At 48.8% G+C, this 23,801-nt stretch overlaps 8 protein-coding genes across 8 annotated transcripts; 5 read left to right on the top strand and 3 right to left on the bottom strand.

Annotated features, from left to right (window-relative positions):
• Positions 1–1,182: 1,182 nt before the first annotated feature.
• On the top strand, positions 1,183–1,936 carry N7455_010547 (uncharacterized protein; the record flags this gene model as incomplete). The annotated part of the gene is made up of 3 exons (XM_040954875.2): positions 1,183–1,222; positions 1,283–1,370; positions 1,498–1,936. 3 exons carry the CDS (start codon positions 1,183–1,185, stop codon positions 1,934–1,936), a joined length of 567 nt encoding a protein of 188 aa, XP_040814575.2.
• A 3,341-nt stretch (positions 1,937–5,277) lies between these two features.
• N7455_010546 (mitochondrial 54S ribosomal protein mL57) lies at positions 5,278–6,426 on the top strand (the record flags this gene model as incomplete). The annotated part of the gene is made up of 2 exons (XM_040954979.2): positions 5,278–5,991; positions 6,054–6,426. The coding sequence occupies 2 exons, from the start codon at positions 5,278–5,280 to the stop codon at positions 6,207–6,209; spliced, it is 870 nt and encodes a 289-aa protein (XP_040814718.2). The 3' UTR covers positions 6,210–6,426.
• Positions 6,427–7,057: 631 nt separating this feature from the next.
• N7455_010545 (AP-1 complex subunit mu) lies at positions 7,058–8,813 on the top strand (the record flags this gene model as incomplete). Its single annotated transcript, XM_040954848.2, has 6 exons — positions 7,058–7,096; positions 7,194–7,322; positions 7,426–7,655; positions 7,731–8,220; positions 8,282–8,656; positions 8,733–8,813. 6 exons carry the CDS (start codon positions 7,058–7,060, stop codon positions 8,811–8,813), a joined length of 1,344 nt encoding a protein of 447 aa, XP_040814685.1.
• Positions 8,814–9,552: 739 nt separating this feature from the next.
• On the bottom strand, positions 9,553–10,879 carry N7455_010544 (Rag GTPase GTR1). The gene is made up of 2 exons (XM_040954926.2): positions 10,517–10,879; positions 9,553–10,449 (listed from the first exon to the last, which is right to left on the bottom strand). Exons 1-2 carry the CDS (start codon positions 10,708–10,710, stop codon positions 9,624–9,626), a joined length of 1,020 nt encoding a protein of 339 aa, XP_040814763.2. The 5' UTR covers positions 10,711–10,879; the 3' UTR covers positions 9,553–9,623.
• A 727-nt stretch (positions 10,880–11,606) lies between these two features.
• On the bottom strand, positions 11,607–13,286 carry N7455_010543 (URC4/urg3 family protein; the record flags this gene model as incomplete). Its single annotated transcript, XM_040954820.2, has 4 exons — positions 11,607–11,690; positions 11,744–12,339; positions 12,401–12,890; positions 12,951–13,286. 4 exons carry the CDS (start codon positions 13,284–13,286, stop codon positions 11,607–11,609), a joined length of 1,506 nt encoding a protein of 501 aa, XP_040814758.1.
• Positions 13,287–16,279: 2,993 nt separating this feature from the next.
• Positions 16,280–16,777, top strand: N7455_010542 (uncharacterized protein; the record flags this gene model as incomplete). The annotated part of the gene is made up of 2 exons (XM_040955025.2): positions 16,280–16,352; positions 16,449–16,777. The coding sequence occupies 2 exons, from the start codon at positions 16,280–16,282 to the stop codon at positions 16,775–16,777; spliced, it is 402 nt and encodes a 133-aa protein (XP_040814678.2).
• Positions 16,778–18,920: 2,143 nt separating this feature from the next.
• Positions 18,921–21,773, top strand: N7455_010541 (UBA/TS-N domain protein; the record flags this gene model as incomplete). The annotated part of the gene is made up of 2 exons (XM_040954886.2): positions 18,921–21,509; positions 21,579–21,773. The coding sequence occupies 2 exons, from the start codon at positions 18,921–18,923 to the stop codon at positions 21,678–21,680; spliced, it is 2,691 nt and encodes an 896-aa protein (XP_040814624.2). The 3' UTR covers positions 21,681–21,773.
• Positions 21,774–22,219: 446 nt separating this feature from the next.
• trm61 (tRNA 1-methyladenosine methyltransferase subunit GCD14) lies at positions 22,220–23,707 on the bottom strand (the record flags this gene model as incomplete). The annotated part of the gene is made up of 1 exon (XM_040954949.2): positions 22,220–23,707. The coding sequence occupies one exon, from the start codon at positions 23,705–23,707 to the stop codon at positions 22,220–22,222; it is 1,488 nt and encodes a 495-aa protein (XP_040814738.2).
• Positions 23,708–23,801: the final 94 nt, after the last annotated feature.

Below are 23,801 nucleotides of genomic sequence, written 5' to 3'. Positions count from 1 at the left end.
GAATATGATCGCTTATTTGATTCTCAGAGTATAGAGTCAAAGAAATAATCAAGTCTTTGAACACAAGAAGACCAGATAATAAACCGATGTCACAACCGCGGACCTCTCTGTTGTGGGGAAGGTCCGAGGTGCCGAGGCATCTGGGCATCTCCAGGGCTGGGCGCCTGTGGGCTCAATTTTTGGATTACTGAGCAGACGGGCCGACTTTATGTCAAGGGCCATAGAGTCCTTTTGTCTGCTTGTGAATAATCAAAATATTGACCTGTAGAACAAACATAATGCTTAGATCTAAAAGAAAAGAAATGTACGGAGTACTCCGTATAACTATCTAATGTGGTTGGCCCCTTGACATGTGACAGGAACCAAATTATATGGCCACATCTCCAATTTTCATTGTTGGGGAGTTTACAGCTGACAATATCTTATTGGTGGAAGCAAGCAAGAACAAGCAAGAAAAAGCAAGCTCTTACTTGCTTGCTTCCACCGATAAAATATCGCCAGCTGTAATGAATTATTCATTGTGTATTGTAGATTATTATATATTGTAGATGGCTGCACAACTCGAGTGAACATCACAGCTGTGCAAAAATATAAATGCCTCAGCTGGATGCTTTTCCAATGGCCAATGCAGGCTTTTTCAGCATTTGCAGTAACCCTTCTGAATCACTGTACTGCATCCAAAGGACCAGACAAATCTACAAACATCAAGTGACATGATACATGTAGTATGTATCCCTGAATATGAAACCCCCTCCCCTCATTGGTAGAGTGGAACGGGCGATTAACGACGGGACTCTCCTTCTGAGAGCCTCTAGATCCCTCGGCGTCCACGACAGAAAGCCGCAGTCAGTGAGGGAAAGCTAAACACGACGACATCATCCCAGCCAAAACCGGTAGACGACGTGAGCGGAGACTCTTGAGGAAGAGAAAGAAAGGAGCAGCGGCGGACGGAAGAAAGTGGGAAAACAGGCGAGGTGATCACATGACTGCAGTAGCGTGTCGGGAAAAAGGATACTCCGACTGGTAATAGACCCGATCTGATTGGCAGACGCCGACTACCGGGTGTCAGTCCCGTGACTAAACACTCCCGTACCCGAGGTCGTCCGTTGATTCCGATCGTTCGCGAGCCACTTGGGATTTCTTATCCTGATCAAACAGAACAATCTCAACTCCGCAATCACAATGTTCTCTCAGAAGGTTGTCCAGCAGTCGATGCGACGGCGTATGTTTACCCCTAATGCCCACCTTGTCCGATTTTGCGATCTAACTTATCCCCGGACAGTTGCCGTCCAGCAGCCGTTCGCTATGCGGTCGTCCATGATGGGCGCTTCCCCTATGGCCATTACCCTCGGCAAGAACATCCAGACGAGGTCAGTTACCCAGCGTTAAAACGACGGGTTTCAATTGTTTCACCGACCCTCGAATCAAGCGCCTCTATCGAAATCCTACGTCATCCGCAATCGCCAGAAGTCCATACTAACCAGAGAATCGATATAGACAACAAGTCACTTCGGCCCCCAACACCGAGGACCCCAGCCAGATCCTCGTCAAGCAGCGTCTTCAGCGCCCTATCGCCCCTCACCTTACCATCTACAAGCCCCAGATCGGCTGGATCGGCAGTTCCTTGCACCGTATCACTGGTGTCGCTCTCTCCGGCTCCCTGTACCTCTGGGCTACTGCCTACCTCGCCTCTCCCGCTCTCGGCTGGCACCTCGAATCGGCCTCCATGGTTGCCGCCATGGGTGCTCTCCCTCTCGTGGCTAAGGTTCTCCTCAAGACCACCATTGCCCTTCCTTTCACCTACCACTGCATGAACGGTATCCGCCACTTGATGTGGGATCTTGGCCGTGGTCTCACCAACCCTGTGATTATCAAGACTGGCTGGACTGTCATTGGCCTCAGCGTTGCCAGTGCTGTTGGTCTTGCTCTTATTTAAATGTTTCCGTACCTCATACCTCCGAATTTCCTTATGTGTTATTAAAGTGACTTTTCTCAAATATACACGAATCTGGTCAATTGGCGCAAGCTCAAAAGGCGCTGATTCTTTTTCTTCTGTTCAGCTTTTTTATTTTTATTTCCATCGGAAATTGGGTTCGGATTGGGTTAAAGTACTTGCCATAATTTGAATCTACAAGTACAAGAATATTCGGCCGCTTATGCGGCTCTGTCATGTCTTTTTTCTAGATAGGTTCTCCGTTTTCTCCAGTTTTCTATACAGACTGCGGAGAACGGCGGGAAAAGGGTTAAACTGTGCAGACGACTTTTCAACCCTTTCAGATTTATTCTTAATCTTGAAACTCTGGATCCTCCCCCCCCCCCTAATATCGTCTGTTTTCGTGGTCTACCTTTGGATGTTTTTTGACATCTATGTATGAATGTGCAAATGCAGTCGCTATCACTTGGTATAGTTCCATTAAGCTATCTTGCCCGACGATGGATACGCGAATAAGAAATGCACCTCACGGTTCGCTTTCACACATTGTTCCTTCATTTTGCCTCCTTAGGGTCCAACGTTCTTCATGACTTCACCATTTTTCCACCCCCAATTGATATTGCATTGACAACGATACACATTTCATTATGATATCCCAGTCGCCCATGAATGCATATCCCCGCAGTAAAGACCATAGTTGAAATGCCTTGCAGTATGATCTGTAAAGTAAGTCAGTACTTGCTCATATCATTCCTTGACTTGACCAATATATATCTAGTGAATATAGATATTTTATATGGCTGCACAAACAACACCCACCTATTGTCCCGTGTCGCCTCAACGCCAAACAAAGAAAAACAAATCAACTGCCATTTAAGCGGGACTAGGAGGAGGGTTGGGTGGGAAAGGTCGTGGTGAGGGAGGGTCCTGCACCGAGTGATCACAAGCCAGTATGCATCCCGCAAAGGTGTAGCATGTCTGGGCCGGCGATGAAGGGATGGCCTGGAAGCCATGGACAAAAGTAGCGTAGCAAGCCATTTGAATTTTTCGAAAGGCACGAAAACGAAGGTGGTTATAGTAGAATGGAGCACACAGATCGGGGCTGATAGAGAAAGAAGTATAGATATTCAACGAAAGACAGGCAAAGTACACAATACAAAGAACTTTGGTGTTTTTAAGGATGAAGACTAGAGACCTGGAAAGGTCAATCTCGTCTATTTAAGTGATTCCAGAACCCAGGTTTAGCAGGGGCATAGGTCGCGCCATCCACACAAGTCGTACACCGCTATCCTGTCGAACATCCCAATCAAGGATCACGACAAGAAGCCGTTTGACGATATCCTTATTCCCGTTGCTATCCGTGGACCTTGGGGATGGCTTCTATCCGTGAAGATCAATATCTCGGTAGAGTCTGCAAGGGCCCGCTTGAAGACTTGATGTATAAACCGTTAGACAGTACCCGCAGATGGTGACACCCGCTGTCGTGAGTATTATATTTTGACTTCTTTTCTTTTCTTTTCCCCGGAAGCAAGCATCGACCGGGAATTACAGAATTACGAGTAGATCCACTTCAAGAGACCTATTATCTTTCCCTAAAAAGCAAATAGTATAATGTCCGCAATGGACGGGTATAGATCCCTTTCCCCCGGACCAAGTGCCCCCAAAGAAGGCCGCAGACGGGTTTCACCAGCGGTCTGAGCCTTCGGCTTCTTGCAGCCTCTTGATGAATTCTGTTTCACTGGGTTTATTCTAGATGATTTGCCGTTGGCTACTTATCCGATGTTATTTACTAAATAATGTTTGGGTTGAACAGCCGTTTGTTGTTTTCAAAAGTATACATATGAATTCGAGGCCATCAAACATCAAAAAGTTTGTGTCTTTGTGTCGTTCAACCTTATCATCTTTCGATGATCAAAGATCCTCTGCCATTCACATACCCCAGCTCTTGTATCTAGAGCTCCCACAATGCCCATTGTGGGCTGGGAACTTGCGTAGTCGTGAGAATAATGTGTTATGCAAGTGGTAGAAGCTTCCAACGACCACAAGAGGCAATATGAGGAAAAAGGAAGCCTACCTATGGAGCACAGCCAAATAAGACTGAATAACAATAGACGTGGATCACGTTTTGCCCCCCCCCCCCCCCCCCCCCGGTACATGGCAGTCTCTTGCCTAATCCAGGGGACAAGTTCAGGACGCTGATACAGCAGGGCCGTTATTATGCAGTCCAGAGAGGCATGGGTCGTTCGAGCCAACCACTTGTGCCTCAGCCGAGCTTTTCAGCTGCGTAAATCCGCAACCAAGCAGGCTCAACAGCTATGCCCCGTGCTCCCGACAGCTATGAGCTATGGCCTCTGCATACACGGCAGGCTTTGCGGAACGGCTGTGTTCCGAGAAGAATACCGAAGCTTCTGTTGAATGGGTCTCGATCGCCTGGAACCCTTCTTTGTAGTTCTGTTCTTTTTTTATCGATTTTCCCCCGTTTCTCTGTAGCGGCTAGAGGCCCGTGTCCCTGATAGTTGGGCCGCGCTCAGGGTCTGTTGCGCCGCTGCTGGCATCACCCGTTAGCCAGTCATATAACTGGATGATGTTACCTGGCAGGGCTATTGGACCTATAGCCTAGGAGTTAAGAGAGCACAAGTTTCCTGTTGGATCATATAATGGCGACGTTTTCCAGAGAAGGATGTTGCTGGACAAAGTAGTGGGGAGATCTGCGAGACCTCTTCCACCCCGTCATCGAATTCCGAGTTTCAATAATGGGAGCATGCAGAAAAAATGAGTCAAAGCTACTAGCAATCCGCAGCTGGGGCAAATGCATTCGTGTCATAGCGAACCCTACCCAAGTTGAACGGAAGCCTATATGTGCTGGATTTGGGCCCGCCAACAGCGGTATGGTCTATATTCAAGCATTTTTCATAGATAACATAGCCTGACCGCTAAGATAGCATCCACATCGCAGGGCTTCCAAGGTTCTTAATTAATGTGAGTCATATGCCGTTGTGATCGTACATGCATCGAGGCATGGCAGAGTCGGAAGTTTGTGTACCTTCCACCCCCAATCGCCATAGTCATGCTGGCCTGTGGTAGGCTCCCACAGGCGGTATCAGCGTTAGTCCCTTCGGATCCGATGCACAAGTCAAGGATTCGAGCAAAAGACACCAGCAGCGGTGAAGGTCCCGGTGGCCTCCGGCTTCCAAGGTTGTTTAACTGCATGTCAAACCGCCGAGATAACAATTGAGGAGATCTGAGTCCACCCAGCAAGTATTCATGAGAACTACAGTCATGAAAAAAAAACAAATCAAGATGTGGTCAACAGTTAACATAGACCTCACGAGTCTTGTGTAGATATGTACCTGAGGACATGGTTGGCAGAATCACACCGCCCAGGCCGAATTCTTTGCTTTCCGTTCGATCAACTCCGAGTTGACACGCAGACCACCGACCCCATGGCTTTGAATCTTTCTTCTCGAGCGGCCAGGACCGCCTGCGCTGCATCCAAATTTGCTGCTCGCCCAATTGCGGGAGTCATCCCATCCCGCACCTTCGCGACCTCTACCCCGGAGGAGTCCAGTCAACAAGAAAAGCCCCGATGGTCCTACACTCCCGCGGCGGCAAAAGCCCCGTTCAGTCTGCACCTTGACTCCAAGCGCCCGACTTTCCACGTCAATGCAGACCCGCAACTGCTCGACCGATTCTACATCCGCTTGTTCGGCAATGGCGGCGACAAACTCCTCTCCGATGAGACCAAGTGGTTGGCAGTGACACATAAGAGTTTCGACCAAGGGCGCCGTGGATTCAACGATCGATTGGCCTTCTTGGGAAAACGCATTGTGCAGCTGCAAGCATCGCTGGCTTTGGCGCAGGACGTTCCATACGCAGGCGCCGCCACGCCGGCTGAGAACAAGGACGAGTTTGGTCGCGTGCCCTTCACCCACCCGGCTCTCGATGGATTGAGCAACCTCTCTGGTGAAACCAAGAAGATTCTCACCGAGCGGTCGAAGCTTGCTGAGCTTGGAAACAAGTACGAGTTGCAGAAGGTTCTCCGATGGAGTCCTAGAAAGGTATGCCTCGATTCTAGACCTTTGTGTTCTTGATCACCAGCTAACGAATGTCTTTACTGTAGCCCAACGACCTCCGTGCCTCCGGTATTGAGCTCGTTCTCGCGCACACCATGTACGCTATTGTCGGCGCTGTTTCGTTAGAGAAGGGAGGAGTCGTTGCCACCCAGGTGGCCCGCGAGCGGATACTTGAACCCCTGGGACTCAAGTCTATCTCGTAAGGGTCTGAGACTTGGGGTATTGGTCTCCTTTGGAGCATTTTCAGGGCGTTAATCTTGTTTGATATTTCCATCTGTGGTAGGTTGACTGGGGAGTGAACTCCTCAATCGGGGAACCTCTACGATTGTACATGTACTTTTAAACAGACTTGTTTTTTTTTATATCACTTTATTTCTCAGACTTACTTTGTATACTGCCAAATACCACTGAGAGTTCCACTTGCATGTTCAAAATATTTTGAATGGAGCCAATTACAATAGAAAAAAAAGCAGAATTACCATTTACAATTTAGGGAAGATTCGATATTTTATAAAATAAAAAAATTCGATTGAAGTTATAGAAATGTATGGTTCCTCTGACGCCGCCCGAGTAACAGAGAAAGTACTCGGCCAGCTCTTATGGAACCCTCAAAAAAGATCGTAGTCTCCGCGCCTCTGTATCGCAAGGTAGTAATCAAAACACTACAGCACTCCGACAGAATGCCGGAGTAGCTGTAGAAAATCACAAGGACTTTGTACTGCCTTGAACTGTCTATTGGGAGCGTTGAAGAAAGAAGAAAATAAAAAGTGCGCGACGAGCTTTTATGTGTGATTTTACACGCTAGTCCGCTTTGAGGTTGGCGTCTATCTCCGGTCTGGGACATGCGGGCATCACAATCATCCATCTGCTCCTTTCATTTCTCGCCTCATCAACTGCTATTTTATTTGTTCTTACTGCTTGATTGACAATGCTACAGTAGGCGCATAAGGTGGCTTTGTTATTTTTTTTTGGCTTTCACACTCCCCCCCCCACCTTAAGAGACCAGATCATCAACACTCTCCCGTCACCTATTTACCCCCATTGACACGTCATGGCGTCGGCACTCTTCTTCCTTGACCTCAAGGGCAAGGTAGGTTATTGGACATTGTGCAAAATATGGCGATGCGACTCTTCGCTGGGGAAATCGCCAATGCGTTCAGGGACAGGCCCCCGCTGACCATCTATAGACCCTCCTGGCCCGCAATTATCGCGGAGATATTCCCATGTCCGCAGTCGAGAAATTCCCTATCCTCCTCAGTGATGCCGAAGAAGAAAGCTCAGCAGTGCCTCCCTGCTTCTCTCACGAGGGAATCAACGTGCGTCCCACCGAGTCTGGACATTTTGGCCCAGATCACACTCACTCCTGAGTGTCTCCTTTTGTGCGCATCCACTTACTGACACAGGGGTGTCTCTGTCTAGTACCTTTATATCCGTCACAGCAACCTCTATATCCTCGCATTGACCAAACGAAACACAAATGCCACCGAAATTCTACTCTTCCTCCACAAGCTGGTGGAGGTCTTCACCGAATATTTCAAGGTACTGGAGGAGGAGAGTATCCGGGATAACTTCGTCGTTATTTACGAATTGCTGGATGAGATGATGGATTTTGGATACCCACAGACAACAGAGAGCAAGATTCTACAAGAGTAAGCAGCTGGGTCTTGATGGTATCGCGGGGTGGTGGTGAAACAGCATAACTGACGGTTCTGCGCTATGACCAGATACATCACCCAAGAGTCACACAAGTTGGATGTCCAAGCACGGCCACCCATCGCCGTCACAAATGCTGTCTCCTGGCGTAGCGAGGGGATACGCTACCGCAAAAATGAAGTCTTCCTCGATGTAGTCGAGTCTCTCAATCTTCTCGTCTCGGCAAATGGAAACGTCCTGCGGTCTGAGATTCTGGGCGCTGTCAAGATGAAGTGCTACCTGAGTGGTATGCCAGAGTTGCGGTTGGGCTTGAACGACAAAGCCATGTTCGAGACCACGGGTCGTGCTACACGCGGCAAGTCGGTCGAGATGGAGGACGTGAAGTTCCACCAGTGTGTCCGACTCTCACGTTTCGAGAATGACCGCACAATCAGTTTCATCCCCCCGGATGGTGAATTCGAGCTCATGAGCTACCGACTGAACACACAAGTGAAGCCGTTGATCTGGGTAGAGTGCGTGGTTGAATCGCACTCGGGATCCCGAATTGAATATATGCTCAAGGTAATATCCGAACCCAGTATAGCAAAGCAAACATCAATCCCTAACCTCTATTCCACAACAGGCCAAAGCCCAATTCAAACGTCGCAGCACTGCCAACAACGTCGAGATTCTCGTCCCCGTCCCCGAAGACGCAGACTCCCCACGCTTCCGCACAAATATCGGAACCGTGCACTACGCCCCTGAGAAATCAGCCATCATCTGGAAGATCAAGCAGTTCGGCGGTGGCAAGGAATTCCTCATGCGCGCAGAGCTCGGTCTACCATCCGTCAAGGGCGACGACGAGCGCGGCGGCGGTATGACCGGTGGATTCGGAGGTAGCATGGGCGGAGCCGGAGGCGTAGGCAAATCGAAACGGCCCATCAACGTCAAGTTCGAGATCCCCTATTTCACGACCAGTGGCATCCAAGTGCGATATTTGAAGATCACCGAACCCAAGGTAAGTCTTTCCCACCACCAGTGGATCCCCTGGGTCTTCTTATCTCTTGAATCCATCGCTAACAATCACCCCACAGCTGCAATACCCCTCTCTCCCCTGGGTGCGATACATCACACAGTCGGGCGACATTGCCATGCGCATGCCAGAAATTCAATGAAAAATACTCGACCTCTCTGGATGATTTGATTTTGTACAGCCCCGTTCCCCTTCTTGTCCTCGTTATCTTTTTTTGCTCCCCTTTTTTTTCATCCTTCGTTGAGGCCGGCCGGTCCGATAGATAATCAAATCCCTCCCACGTTCTTACTCTCTCTTCTGCCTTTGGCCGCTTTATGCATCGGATGCGAGGAAATATAGATGGTTCGGATGGGATCTTATGACACTTCAGTATTGTATTTCCAAGTAAATGAATGTTCAAGGTCTTGTTGTTGGGTTATTGTAGCAACTCGACCTCTATGCGGTATACGGCAGGGAAATTAAGATAAAGTGAAGGAGTATCGAATATGTACGTGCATTCTTCTTTTTGGGAGAACAGATTAGCTTGGAATCTGTCCGATTGATATCAGCAATAGGCTTTTATATACATATATATTGTCTGCAAGATGGATATTGAAACAGCTATAGAACACTCGAAGAAACAATGATTTATAGAAAACTCGAGAGCTCTCCTAATAGCCTGTGAATAGTACCTAGGTAGTTTTTCATGATATTTTTCAGAAAAAAAAAAAGTACAAAGAAATCCCACAGGGTATCTCAATTCTCAGAAAGTTGAAAAAGAAGAAAAAAATCACAAATCACAAATGAAATACATTAATCTCCATAACGCCATCATTCAGCGCCTGCTGTAATTTTGTCATAAAACTGTCGGAAATCACGGTAACAAGAAAAACCAAAGGGAGGGGGAAAGAAAAGACCACCCCCCCCCCTAGCTATACAAAGCCAGACCGAATGTCACATCAACCACCTCATTTTACCTGGGATTCCCATTCGTCCCATTCGAATGATCCTCCACTGATTCAGGCGGAGGCAGAGGGAACCCATCACCACCGCCACTGCCGGCAGCTGCTTTCGAGAACCCCTCACGGGCAAGCATGGTGTTGAGCACGGCGCAGTTGTAAGAAGCCTCGCCGGGAGGCACAACGAGGAAGATATAAGTGTTATCCGTGAAACGGCCGAGGAAGATATTGAACTGGGGGGTTTTAGTGTGCATAACGACGAAGCCCGCCGAAGCCGGTGTGGTGAGTGTATTTCTTGCAGCGCAGTGCTTGAAGGCCTTCATGATGTTGGAAAGCCGCTCATGGCGATCATAGATCGGATTGAGCTCGCCGACCTCGGATGTCACGGAGGTAACAGTGAGGAAAGTGGAACGCTCGAAGAGGATGACTTCTTCCGCGTTAATTTTCTTCGCGAAGGCTGTTAGGAAACGCTCGATGACGATCAGGTTCGGGATGAGCTTGTGGACGATTCCGGCCCAGGCTTTGTAAAGCGATTGGTCCCAAATACTGCTTGCGAAGGTATCGACGCGGAAATTGCTGGATCGACTGCGGATTACGGCGGAGCGCTCGTCGTAGATTCGTTGGCGGTGCTCGGCTTGGATTAGATCCATTTTGTGCACGAGGCAGAAGACGTAGGCGTTTGGGCTGAATTCGCGCAGGGCTTCGATTATCGCGTGGTAGGTGTCTAGATCGCGCTCGACTTCTCGTGATTCGATGTCGAATACGTAGATTAGGACTGCGACGTCTGAGAAGATGTTGCCGCGCTGTGAAGCTAGATAGGTTTCCATGAAGGCATCTTGTCTGAGATGGGGATCTTTGTGTTAGTGTAATGGCTCCGCGGAATAGGAGTCGAGTATGCATTGCTCACCCTCCGCAATCCCACAGATTCAATGTGAGGTTGCCCATGAACTTGACGTGACTGTGCTCCACATCAATTGTAGCACCGAGGCGTCGGACATCCTTTGCGACGTAGTTGCTGAAGATAATTGAGCGCATGGATGACTTCCCCGACCCACTCTTGCCCATCAAGAGCACCTTTCTCTTCTTCTTCCGAGCATCCATTCTGTCAGATGTTTTTGGGGTTGCCGTTAAGCTCAATGCCCCGCTCTTGCGGGGGCAACTCGGGTCGATCTGGGGAGCAACTCAGTGCTTTCACAGGGTCACTCGGATGCAACGGTATTGGTTTCCGGTTAGAAGTCCAATATGAGCATGTTTTTGTCTTGACAACGGGATTGAGGGTGAGAGAACATGAGACAAGATGGGAAGGTGACGAGCTCCAGCCTTCTAATGCGGAGACGGAACAAAGTTGTCCCGCAGCACGTGATATTCAAATTACGCCGTTGGAAAGAGATAGGATTAGGCGGATAAGATAGGGAAAAAAATATGACTCTAGTAATCTGTCCATAGGTATCTTCCATCAAATTACTCAGAGAATGAGAACTGGCGCACAATTGTGCACTTGCTAACACTAATGTTATTTGCTCTGTTTGTGGAGTTTTGTTTTATTTGAGCTTGGGGCCGAGGTTACGGGATGACGACATCCCATGGGTCTCCCGAAAATCATGTAGCTTCTTTCTATGGAACGGCTTTTATCGACAGGGAAAAGTGAAACATATAGAATAGACAGAGAAGAAAAAAAAAAAAGAAAATAGAGGTGAAATGCAGTATGAAATAAGCCGCCGCCCAGAACCAATAGGAAATCAGATGAATAGCCTCAAATGCAGAGGGAAAATGAGAAAAAGGCCCAAAATGGCATGAAAAAGAAAAAGAAAAAAAAAGTAGAAGTAGAATAAAAAAGCAGAGCAAAAAGCAGAAAGCCACACGTGAGATATAGTATGAAGGTGTTCGGTCATGAAGAGTTCATTTCATCAAAAAGCCCGTCCCAAATAGCAAAACCAAATAACGGGAAGAAGGTATCCAGGTATCCAAGCATCAATTAAAATGGCAAATAGAGGGTATTAGAAGACAGTGCCGTCGGATCGTATCATGATAGGGGGTTCCTTGGTGTTTGGTCTCGAAACTTCCGCAATCTCGCGACCACCCTGTTCATTGTTAGAATTGAGCTAGCCGAAAGAATCCTTGATAAGTTGCTTACCTTCCAGGTGCCAGCCTCAAGCATTTGTGCTAGTGATAGCTGGTCTTCGGAGCCCTTGAGCCCTAGCTGAGCGTTGACCTCCTCTAGGAGCTCATCCAGGAATCCGACAGTAGCGGCTCGCCATTCGACGATTACATCGTCGTCGGCGCAGAAGAGCGGTGCCACTTCAACACTTGGCTGACCCTTGATCTGAGCATTCTCTTTATATGCATCGATTCCACGCTGCATATCTTCTGGTTTCAGAGTCAAGAGTCCTAGGTCGATAAGAAGGCCTCCATTTCGATACTCAGGAAGGCCTGTTAGAAGGTCGCTGCCGGCGAAGTGGATGAGCATCAATTTCGACATTGGAACCATGATCGAGTAGCATAGCCATTGTGTCAGCTTGTGGAATGGAACGATACTCTCCCATTGCTGTGCAGGAGGAGACTTGGGGAGACCCGAGCACTTCCAAGCATCTCCAATGGATACTCGATCAATCTGTGTTCGCGAGGGGGGCCAGATCGGAGAGAAGCCATCCATGAGCACGGTCCACAAAGTGGTAATTGGAACAATAGGAACGGAAGAAGCAAGTGTTGATGGATGACCCAGAAGATAATCTGAGTAAAACGATTAGTTTCTGTACCAAGCTCACGCACACAAAGAGCCGGATTCTCTCACCTAGCATATTTCCCGGTCTAGCGTCCACACCGAAGAAGTCTTGATTGTTAAGTGCCTCGGAGAGCCGTATCAACAACCCCGCGCGGCCTTCAATACCAGCCAGTGGATTTTGTTCAGAATGTTGCATCCCCTTGGCGAGCACCTCGGCCGTAACCTTTTTGAGTCCTGCCCCATCCACCTGACATGGCTCCGTAGGATCGCTACTGAAAAGACCCGACTTGAACATCTCCAAACTCGCCACAGCCAAGCCTTCACTGCGGGAGAAGACTTTACCAGACTCCTTTGACCGGTATGACCACTTATTCCCCGAACCAGCATCGAGCAGAACGGAGACGACAAACAAATCAATCAAACGGCGGGTGCGTTCCTGCGCATCAATGCGACTGGGCCAGGACTGGAGAAGCTGGTTGATGCGGGGTCTACCGCCAACGTCGAAATGCTGCCAGCGACCATGCGGGGGGATGCTCTCGTAGTCTGGCGCATAATCTCGCTATTGGAGAAAACATGTTAGCGCAAGTTCACATGATTCGTAGCAGTCACTTGGATTTACCTTTATGATAGAGACGACATAGGAGGCGGTAGCTTCGAATTTGCTCATGTCGACATCAAAATGGTTCAGTTGGTTCTTTTTGGCCTTGTTCAGGATGATGTTGGAGCGTTCGCGCACTGCATGAATGCTCCGTAGGTATGCGGCCGGGTCCAATGCTGGATCTGGTGGTCTGGCGATAGGGAGTTCTGGAATTGAAGCTGGCGGACCACTCCCTTTGTATCCTGGGGATCTCAGGGATGTATTTGATGTGCGAGCGCTGTTGACCGTTACGAAGGAATCATTTTCATTCTCGCTTTGACTGGAGTTCTTTGAATCTTTGCGCTTGAATATCCCCATTGTGTCGAGTGGGAGCTTCACCCCAGAGGTTGGAAGGGGTTTTTGAAAGGGGACACCAGTGGATAAGTTGAAAGGAGGGGTGAGGAGAAATAGTTCAGATAAGGAGTTTACAAAGAGGGGGAAGTGACATCTGGATGTGATGTTTTTTTAACTTTTTTTTTTTACCAACATAACATAATAAAGACTCTTAAGGGTAAAAACCAAGTAAAAATAAGTAATAAGTTATTATTTTTTTTATGGGGCTTGATGACCGGAGCTCTTTCACTTGTCAACCCATTTACGGAGTAGTATGGGCTAGATGGCCGAATATTAATAATTCAGATATTATTTTTCCAAGAGTATTTAGGGGAAATGGAGTCTGACAAAGTCTGAAAGAAAAATAAGAGCGAATAACTTGGGAAGTACAGTACTCGGTACAATCCACAACTCGTACTTTAGGATGCAGAGAATATGCAGAATATGCAGAGTGTACGGAGTACCCGAGTTAACTCAATCCCCCTACTAGTGTACATCATGCATCGATGTACATACCTTAGTCTATTGAACTCCGTGCTCCGTGCTCCCGTACTCCGTACCACAATAATAACTGTACTCTGCAGCATACAAAGCCTTTGTAGACGGAGTATTCCGTACACATTCTCGGGAATCAATTGGCACCGATTGCCGTAATAGGGATGGCGATGGGCCCGGAGAAGTGAACCAGTCGGAACGCAAGAGAAGAGACTATCATTCCACTATACAAGGGATGGACGAATCATATCTTGGGAGAATGCATAAATAGGAATGCAAATATCAAGTAAATTTTGGTTCCGGAGGGGGAGGGCCACCAGGTGGTACGTGCAGAGATCGTTAGCTTGGATATCGATCAGACCATGCCTTATTAGGGGTAATATAATAGGTTTAGGAGAAGAAAAGTGAACACATGCGGAAATGCACGGGCTAGCGTACCGTTCGAAGGGGGAGGAAAAAGAAAAAAAAGGCACGGCTTGCCATATATGGAATATCGAACCCACTTCGGATATTTCAAAAGGTTTTTGTGAATGGCCAGCTATCGCGCATCGCGTTAATTCTCGTGTGAGTCTTTTAAACAAGCGCATGCTAGCGAGACTGTGTGGGTTTTTTTTTTCTTCCAATATTAAGATATAATTCCCAATTGGGGGAATAAATCTGGGATTTAATACGAAGTACTCCGTACATCCACCGAAAACCGGAGAATTGATTTTTGATATCAGGGTGTTTCTTCCTGGCCAGCAAGCCTATCAGCTAGAAGAGAGGGAGGTGTCGCTTCTCACATGTCATATAATATGAACCCCTACAGCGTCTCTCAAGTCCAGACTCCAAGGTTTCACATAACAATTTGCCCCTCCTTTTTGGGAATACTGTCGAGGTACAGTAATTCTAGGCCTAATCCTTATTTGACAGGTAGATATGAAGTCTGCATAATAATACTTTGTACATGTAACACAGTGGATTAACTATACGAAGGATCACACTGACATCTATGTCGTTGAAATCCTTCGACTCTAACAATTCTTATTTAGGAACCTCATCTCCGGGCCGTTAAAGCCCAACCCCCCCCCCCCCCCCATTTAAACCGCAATGCACCCAAGGGCCTAGCTAACGGGAAGCACGGGCCTGGCCACTGTGCTGGGTCGTTTCAGATTAACTATGTTTATTTGATTTCGGTTTATTTCATTTTATCCATGTTTTCTTTTTCTCTATGAGAGTGGCATCTAAAGAGAGGGATCATAAGTTGTAGAGAATACTCCGTACATCATATATCGAGTGACCCAATATGCATTGTGCGGAAGTGACCTATATACGGAGTACTTTGTATAATTATCCGAGCCCTGAATGTCAGGGGTAAGACACGATGTGATCCACCGATTTGATTTCCATTCGCTACCGCGCGGCTCGTCTTCCCGAGGGTTCCGCTGTGGTGGAGTTCCTACTCTTTCCTTTTCAGGGAACACTTCTCGTTACAGCCTAGTAAATACTCCCAAGTACGGAGTACTCCGTTATAATACATATATCATATATATCATATAAACTAAATATCACCCCCGGACTCTGTATTCCCTACTCCACAGACTAGATATGTAGTATATCAATAGTAAGGAACTTATTTTTGAGATCATAATGCGGGGTTTTGGCTAGAAAATGAGTATATAATAATGAACCTTATAATGATACAATTTATAATACCCAACCTGGCCTCGGGACCTTGGGAGGGTCTAGATTATTGAATACGGACTCCGTACCTAGGTACATACTCCCGAGGTCCGTCCTCCGTACGGAGTACGGAGTACTGTAGATAAAATTAACTATCACAAGGCGTGGCCTGATTGGCCTTGCCACCGGCATCTCTAGCAGCTACATGTAGGTATTCTGTTTAGGTGTATTCCTAGGGCACTTTTTGAATGTCTCTTTTGGATGTCTCTTTAGACGACACAGTTCCAAGCAAACGGCTGTTACTTTTTTTAGCTACGCGATTGCCATATGCTTGATAATGTAGGCAATCGATCACTCCTTCCGGTAATCAATAGCCATGAAGTTGGTTTATCGTAGGTAAGGTAGAACCCCGGAATAACGTGGATACCCTCACCCGTCTCTTGTTTTATCCACTTCTTGCCTACTCCGTACATATGTACCTATGTAGGAATTTAAGGTTTCTGTTCTACAAAACTAAAAGCGGAAGTGAGAGGAATCCCCCGCATCTCTCAGGTCTCATCCATCGCTCACGAAACCACCATCTTCACGCTCGACCTCAGGATCTCCTGATAGGCCGCTGACGCCTCTCGACAACACTACTCAGCTGTCATCTTTCAAATTAGAGTACCGCTCGCTTGCGTGATAGAGAGAGAACATACGACACACGAACGCCACGACAAAGAGTCGGACGATACTTCTGATTCTGACTACGACGAAGGAGATACCGTTCTGACTCGCGGTTGGCCGCGCCATCACCGCAACCTAGCAAAACCTAGCAAAACATGGGTTCCGCCCCGTATGGACCTCCCAGAACGGATACCCTGGAACCGAGATCCCGGCAAATAATCGACAATGGTTTGATGAAAATGGGCAGCGTAGTGGATATTTTTCTTTCCTTTTTTCTTGTATACGAAGCTGAAGCCCAGCAGCTAATTTCATCTATGACAATAGAAACTGCCCAAGTGATCGGACCTCTACACAGTCTCGCATGGTCGGCGGGACTCGCGGGACTCGATGAACTCGTTGGAGCTATAGATGACCCTACGTATCTTATTGAGGATGACATAGAGGTCAATCCTTTTGGGACAAGCTTGCTGTGGCTATTAGAGCGGCATATGGAAGAAGGAACCCTTCCACGCAGAATCTGGGCCAAGGGCTCGGGCAACAATCCGCCAGTCATACCCTCAACCCTAATAACGACAGTTCCAGCCACCATCCCAGCAGCTGCCAAAGAGACGCTGAATATCCGCAACCCCAGCGACCTTTACCCAACTTCTTGAATGAAAATACCAGACCAAGTCAAATGCGTCAAAGTACGATTTGATAAGAACTTCACTCGACTAGAAGCAAAGATTAGGAATCTCCTGGGAGTCCCGCTTGAATCACAAAACCTTTGGTTTCCAGGATTAAGTTTCGGTACTTTCTTCTTTACCCCAAAAATGAGCCAGCTGGTTGCGTGCAGCCATGGGGGATGTATAGCTTTATCGGGCTTGCTGCATATGATTATTTTCATTGCGCGGGGCTAAGGGGGCAGTTATCAGCTTCAACACGGTTTTCTCTACGAGATATGCATATCAATGAAATCAAGAACGTTCTATTCCACCAATAACTACTCCGTACTTATTGCTACAATGTGCTATCATTTCTATATCAAGTAAGTTTGGAGGAGTCATGTAGCGTGGATTGTCTGCATACAGCGTTGTGCGCAAGGAATACGTATCTACATACGTAGTACTCCGTACTACATATGTAGATCTGCATGCTGTACTGCTACTCCGTGCTCCTTAGATTGCGCCAAAGACCCATCCTGGAGCTTTGCCGCTATAGTTGAGCCACTGACAGACTCTTCCGCCTCGTATAAATGGATTGTATACGATAGCTTTCGACCTGCCAAACTTCGTTAGTCTGGGCGCTGATGCAAAAGCCTTCTCAATTTATCCTTTTTTAAACTTTACACGATTTAACGTCATCAGTTTAGCGCGTGATGGGACCGCCCCTTTTCGAGGCTCCCAAAAAAGACTAATACGGAGTGCGGACTAACTAGTATGTTGTTGTTATACGAAGTATTTATTATGTATCTCCCGCTACCCCCTTTTAATCTTCCAGAAAAGACAAAATAGATCTAGACTGAGCCAAGTATTGCATTTCCCACCCATGATGTTCCCGATTGGGATATGATGTGCGTTGGCCAAAAGTAGAATTGGAGACGATCTTGTCGCGGCGACAACTAAGGAGGCCGAGATATCTCCTGATCCTTCGGTTTGCGTTTAGTTTCGGCCGGTTGCTACTATGTAGTTACAACATATGTATATAGATCTATGGAGAAAATATGGTAGGCTACGTCCTTTCCGATTAGGGCTAGGAACCGACGATCTCTCTCGGCTTTTGAACAGAGACTTTAGTTTTTTGCCGGTTAGACTTTAAACGTTTAAACCGTCAACGGGAACTCTGTACAACATACGGAGTAGTTGTACGGAATATGGTTACGGAGAATTTGATCCCAAGTGATGGACTTGTAGCCGTTATGCGGAGTACGGACACAGAAAAAGAATCCAAAAGCTTAGACTGTGGAAAGGCTAAGTGCTGCTTTTATTGGCGAAGCATTCTCGCTTTCTGTATTGTTTTCCCTGCCTTTTTACAGGCATAGCTTTGCCGGCAGAGGTATATTCCCGTTGCCGATAAAAACTTAAATTTATCGACTTCGTAGTGTAAGCTTTTGAATCCTTTCTCAGTTCCTGTATGATGACCTGCACAGGTTCATAACCGGGGGATTTGGGTGAAGGGGTGACATAGATATCTCGCATCAGTCGTAGGTGTATTGGCAGGTTGTTTTCCATTTATCGGATTTGCCGGGTTTGTAGGGGTCAGTTGGCTGAAGCAACTGAGGCGATAACCGTGAATACTTCTCAGGTTGGTCTAGGGACTGAGGATACTTTGAGTGATCATTGAGTTGTTGCGAAATCACGATATAGTGTAAAAAGGCATAAACAGAGGTCATAAGTGAAGGTCTCTAGACTAGTCTCTCACATCGACGTCATTGCATACCCCTTAGACTAGCTTAGTTCATGTTAGAGGCAATTGATTTCTGAGATGCCTTCAGCCCCAATGTCAAGAAATTAGAAAGCCAGATGAGCGAATTGGTCTTTGCTCAGATAACAATTCAAAGACATGAAGCTATTCCAAAACGCGAGAGATGAAACCACAGTATCACGTGCCGGCCTCAATGCGGTCTGGATCCCCCACATGCAGGGGGCAAGTGTTCTGCATCTGCTTGATAGCAAAGCAAACGGTCGTTGAAATTGCTTCGGGCTTCTTTCATATTGTGAGCTGGTGAGATCATGGAAAACCTTCATCCCTCTTCTGGGACCTAATCCTCATTCGAACCCACCAGACGTCACCTCCACCCTTTGCGACAAGCTCACCATGGAGGATCTAAATGGCTTGAGTTGGTCCTCCGGCCCCAAAAACCCAAGCAAACCACCGCCAATGAGCTCTGGGTACTTGTACCCAAGTATCCCATCAAGTGGTGGCTCCGGCAGGTCTACCCCGTTATCTGCGACCTCGAACCGCTCAAGCTCACCAGCGAAGCCCGCCACTTCTACCGGAGATAGCTTCGCGAATCTGGTTTCATTCAATTCTTCCGCCGGAAACAAGAACCTGTCTCTCATGGAACAGCAGAAGCGCTTGCAGGAAGAAAAGGCTAAGAAGGAAGCCGATAATCGCAGTCGGTTCGAATCGCAATACGGAGGCCAGAACAACCAATTCTGGGATAACTTTGAAGGACGTACACGGAGCCCCGCATCTATACCGGCTCCTCGATCTGCACCACCGCCTGCGGACGATGAGGATATCCTGGCCGCCTTCGATGCTGCAGCGCCGGTAGATGCATCGACCCATTTCCCAGTGCCCATCTCCTCGAGATCGTCGCCCCAAATCGACGTGAACAGTCGCTCAGAGCCATCCAATGGGGGGATTAGCATGCAGGATAACACGGGGGGTATGGGTGCCTTTGATGACGATGACCCATTCGGCCTCAATCAATTGAAGCCGAAGTCCGCCCCCGCCCCTCAGCCTCAACAAGCCGACGATGATGATTTCCTTGGTTTGCTCGGGAAGCCGGTATCAGACATCCCCCACCAGGAACCGCCTTCCACATCTGCCCCACCTTCAGATCGAGGCCGAGACCAGGATGCATCTCCTATGCCTTCCAACGAGGTCGATCGGGCTATTGCGGAGCTGGTGGACATGGGATTCCCCGCGGATAAATCTCGTCGGGCTTTGAATACCACAGAGTCCGGGATTGACGTACAGGCCGCTGTTGGTTGGCTTCTTACTCAAGCCCATGCCGAATCTCGGCAGAAGACCGAAGGGCATCCCAGTGCAACTCGTTCTGCCGATCGCGCTGAAAGGAGCGATAGTCGTAACCGCGACAGGCCTCCGTGGATGAGGGAAGAGATGGCAGAATCTCGATCACGTCACGACAGACGGAGTCCAGCATCAGCGGACAAAGACCCTGCGCAAGTCGCCTCTCAATTTGGTAATAACCTGCTGAAATCAGCCGGCTCGCTTTGGAAGACTGGCAGCAAGAAATTCCAACAAGCTGTAAATGAATTCAACACCGAGCATGACCCCAGCCAGCCACGTTGGATGAGAGATGGTTCCTCCTCACAAGATGAACCTCCTCTGCAGCCGCAACGTCCAGGTCGTCGTGATCAGCCGACTCAATCCCAAAGAGAGCAGCAAGACTTCACTAATGAAGCGCTTCTTCTTGAGTCTGGAGATGGTCGGCCTCAGAAACCTCCTCGTCCTCGCGAAAGCCACCAACCCGACCCGAGAACCCAGCCTCCTCGTAATCAACAGTCCCCTGGCCCGGTCCAGCAAAGGCAACAACCCAACTTCCTCCAGCGTCCATCCCGACCAAGCTCTCAAGACCCTAAATCTAGACTTTCGCGGTTTGCCGCTGAAGAACAACAGGCGCAAGCATATGTTAGTCCGGCGAGACGCAAGCGACCCCAAGCGCCACCGCCGCCTTCTGAGCCTACCGTTGATCTCTTTGATTCTCCCGCTCCGTCCACAAGTCGTCCAAAGCCTTCTACCCCAGCCCAGACTGCCACGCCTCCGACAAGCTCAGCTTCCATCCCCGTACGCCCCAAAGCCCCATCACGGTCTATCCCACCTGTATCTCAAGAGGCGCTTCAATCGACACACCGGCACCGTGGAAAGGCCGCAGACTCATACAAAAGAGGCGACTACGCAGAAGCACACCAGAGCTTTTCTACAGCTCTTGGTATGCTCCCTGACAAGCATCCTATCACCATTATCATCCGCAGCAATCGTGCCATGACCGCTCTGAAGATCGGTGAACCTAAGTCCGCCATTGATGACGCCGACATCATCCTGACATTCATTGGCCCGTCTAAGGGCGAATCAGAGGTAATCGATCTCTGCACCGGCGAAGCGCCCAAGCCTATGAAAGACTTCTTCGGCAAGGCTTTGATGCGCAAAGCCGAAGCCTTAGAGCAACTCGAGCGCTGGGGTGATGCCGCGCAGGCGTGGAAGCTGGCCGTAGAGTCTGGCCACGGTGGTAGCACGAGCATCCAAGGCCGGAACCGTTGCGAGAAAGCGGCTGGTATCAACAAACCCCAATCTAAACCCGCAGCCCCTGCTAGAAAAAGGCCTTCTCCCCCGCCTAAGAAGACCTCGGCTATGTCCGATCTCACGGCCACGTCGGCATCTGGGTCGGACTTTGAAGCAGTCAGCCGTTTGCGTCAGGCCAACGAGGCGGCTGAGCGCGCCGATGAAGAGAAGTTTGCTCTTTCTGAGAGTGTCGATGCTAGAATCGCCGCCTGGAGGAACGGCAAGCAAGACAATTTGCGTGCGCTCCTGGGTAGCCTGGATTCTGTGTTGTGGCCCGAGGCTGGGTGGAAGAAGATTGGTTTGTCGGAGCTGGTTCTGCCGAATAAGGTCAAGATTCAGTACATGAAGGGGATTTCCAAGGTGCACCCTGATAAGGTATGTCCACTCCCTTATTGTGTGGTATTGGCTGCATTTTATTCGGCTGTCAACTAACGTTCCCTATAGATCTCTACCACCGCCACTACTGAGCAGCGTATGATTGCTGGATCTGTGTTCGGAACCCTGAATGAAGCGTGGGATAAGTTCAGAGCTGAAAATAACCTCTGAGAAATCCTATTTCCCTGTTGATACCATCTATCCATCGTCATTACCTCGTTGCATTTCATGACTCCATTATCTAGAAGGCGGCTTTGATAGCATCTTTGTCCTATAGAGAATTTCACATGAGCGGTTGCCTTCTTTATGGCTTGATCCACGTAGTACTCCTCGATGCTTGTGTATTATCTATCGTTGATTTATTGATCTACGTTCCCTCATTTGTCCCCAGGTAGCCTGCAAGACGCCTGCCTCGTAGGCCAGCCATCTTGTGTTAGTTCCGCATGTACAAATTAACAGCTGAAAGTCAAGATGCAAGCTTAGATGCCCATGAGACCAACTCTGTTTCTGCAAGGATTTGCAATTGCTGATTTGATACCAGAGGAGTTGACAAACACCAGCTTGGCTCCAGGATTGCGTACAATTTGTATGATTAAAGAGCCCTTGTGTAATGATATGTGCGGTGTAGACTGTCTTTAAAGACAATAACGCCTCAATCTAGTTATGAAAATTTTATGCTAACGAAACAAGTCACTGGTATCTATTCATCCTCATGCCTCGGTGGTCTCTTCGACCTTTTCTTCCTCAGCCTTATCTCCCGATTCCGGCTGTGGGTTTTCTTCCGATTTCTTCTGTTCCTCACGAAGCCTTATCCGTTCCATCGCAGCCTCTCTCTTCATTTGCTTCTTGCTTGTCTTCGGCTCATTATCGGGTTTCGGGACCTTGGCAGACGGCCATTGCTCCCGGCACTTTTGCTCATCTTCTTCAGACCAAGCCCGAGGTAGGATCGCAAAGACCAAGTATGAGGTGTGCGTTCGGAGATCCGGCTCTGACCGATGCGTCAAGCGACCCTGAGCATATGCAGGGACATCAGTCTTCTCTTTATAGAACGGTGTCTCTTTCGCAATTGGCTGGTAATCTGGCTGGTCTTTGGTCAATCGGTTGTCACGGATGAGCTTGGCACGTTGTTCATCACTGCGAAGTTTCGCGACTGCCTCTTCAACGGTCTTGGGAAACACTGTAGCTCCGCGCACGCCCTCGGCATCCAGCCCGACACGATCGCGCTTGACATCGAGTCGACGCTGGGCGACTTCCACCATTGAAATATTGAGCCATGATAGCTTGCGCATAGTGCGGATTGTACGCTCTGCCTGCTCGAGACAGGGAGAGAATGTGCACAGATAAGCGGGCGACTCGGGGTCGAGAGCGGATTCCTGTCCAGGAGGTGGGTTGCGCACGAGATGTTTCAGTGCGAGCCAGGGAGCAGGAAGATCAAGGAAGATGGCGCTGGCCTTGGGTGATTTGCCGGTTTTGGGGTCGCCTAGCAGAAATCCGTCCTCGTAGACATCGCGATGCGTAGCCTCCACTATCCCGTCAAGACCGTGGTCTCTGAGTTCCTGCTGCACTTTGGACGCGCGGAGTGCGTGGAATTCGAAACTGCATACCTTCCCTAGTCGTCGCCGTTTGGTCGCTTCTTCTGTCCCGGGATACCCGTTGAAAACGGCGCGAGCGGAGGCGTGCGTGAACGAGCCACTGCCGGCTCCGGCTTCGATGACTGTACACCCCGGTCGTGCGCGGAGTCGGTGGAGGATGTAGCTGTAGTCTGGGGTGTAGACGACCTGCGTGCGGTGCGGAAGAGATATGGTCCACGCTTCGGGGGTCGGGGCGAGGATGTGTAGGAAACCGCTCTCCGCAGAGACGGGGGTTCTTAATGATGGCTTCTTCTTCTCCTCCTCTGCGCCAGTTGTTGTTGCCTCCGCATCGAGCTCTTCGGCCTTGCGCTTGGCGGATTTGTTGCGACCGCGCGAGCCTGTATCGACTTTTGAAGCGACGACCTGAGCGCCCCAGGGTTGCCCGATCAGAGTGCTGTGTGGGAATGAGCCGAAGCGGGTGTTGGTGACCTTTCCTTCCCAGTAGCCTTGGTTCTCATCGTCATGGTCGCGGAGGATCGTCGGAACGATCTGGTCGCGACGCAGTTGTAAGAGGGCGAGGTTATCTGTGTCGGCTAGGGCGTTCCGCGTAAGGAATGGGGACGTCATGGTGAGCAATATGAGTTAGGATAATTGGTATGGATGATCCCTAACTTGAGGCTTGAACTCATTGCCTCTCCGCAAAAGAAAAAAAGGCTGTCAT

This window comes from Penicillium solitum, assembly GCF_028829755.1.
Source record: "Penicillium solitum strain IBT 25940 chromosome Unknown utg000008l_segment0_segment0, whole genome shotgun sequence".
Taxonomy (NCBI): domain Eukaryota; kingdom Fungi; phylum Ascomycota; class Eurotiomycetes; order Eurotiales; family Aspergillaceae; genus Penicillium; species Penicillium solitum.
The sequence above is the reverse complement of the archived record's forward strand: the minus strand, read 5'-3'. Positions and strand labels throughout refer to the sequence as shown.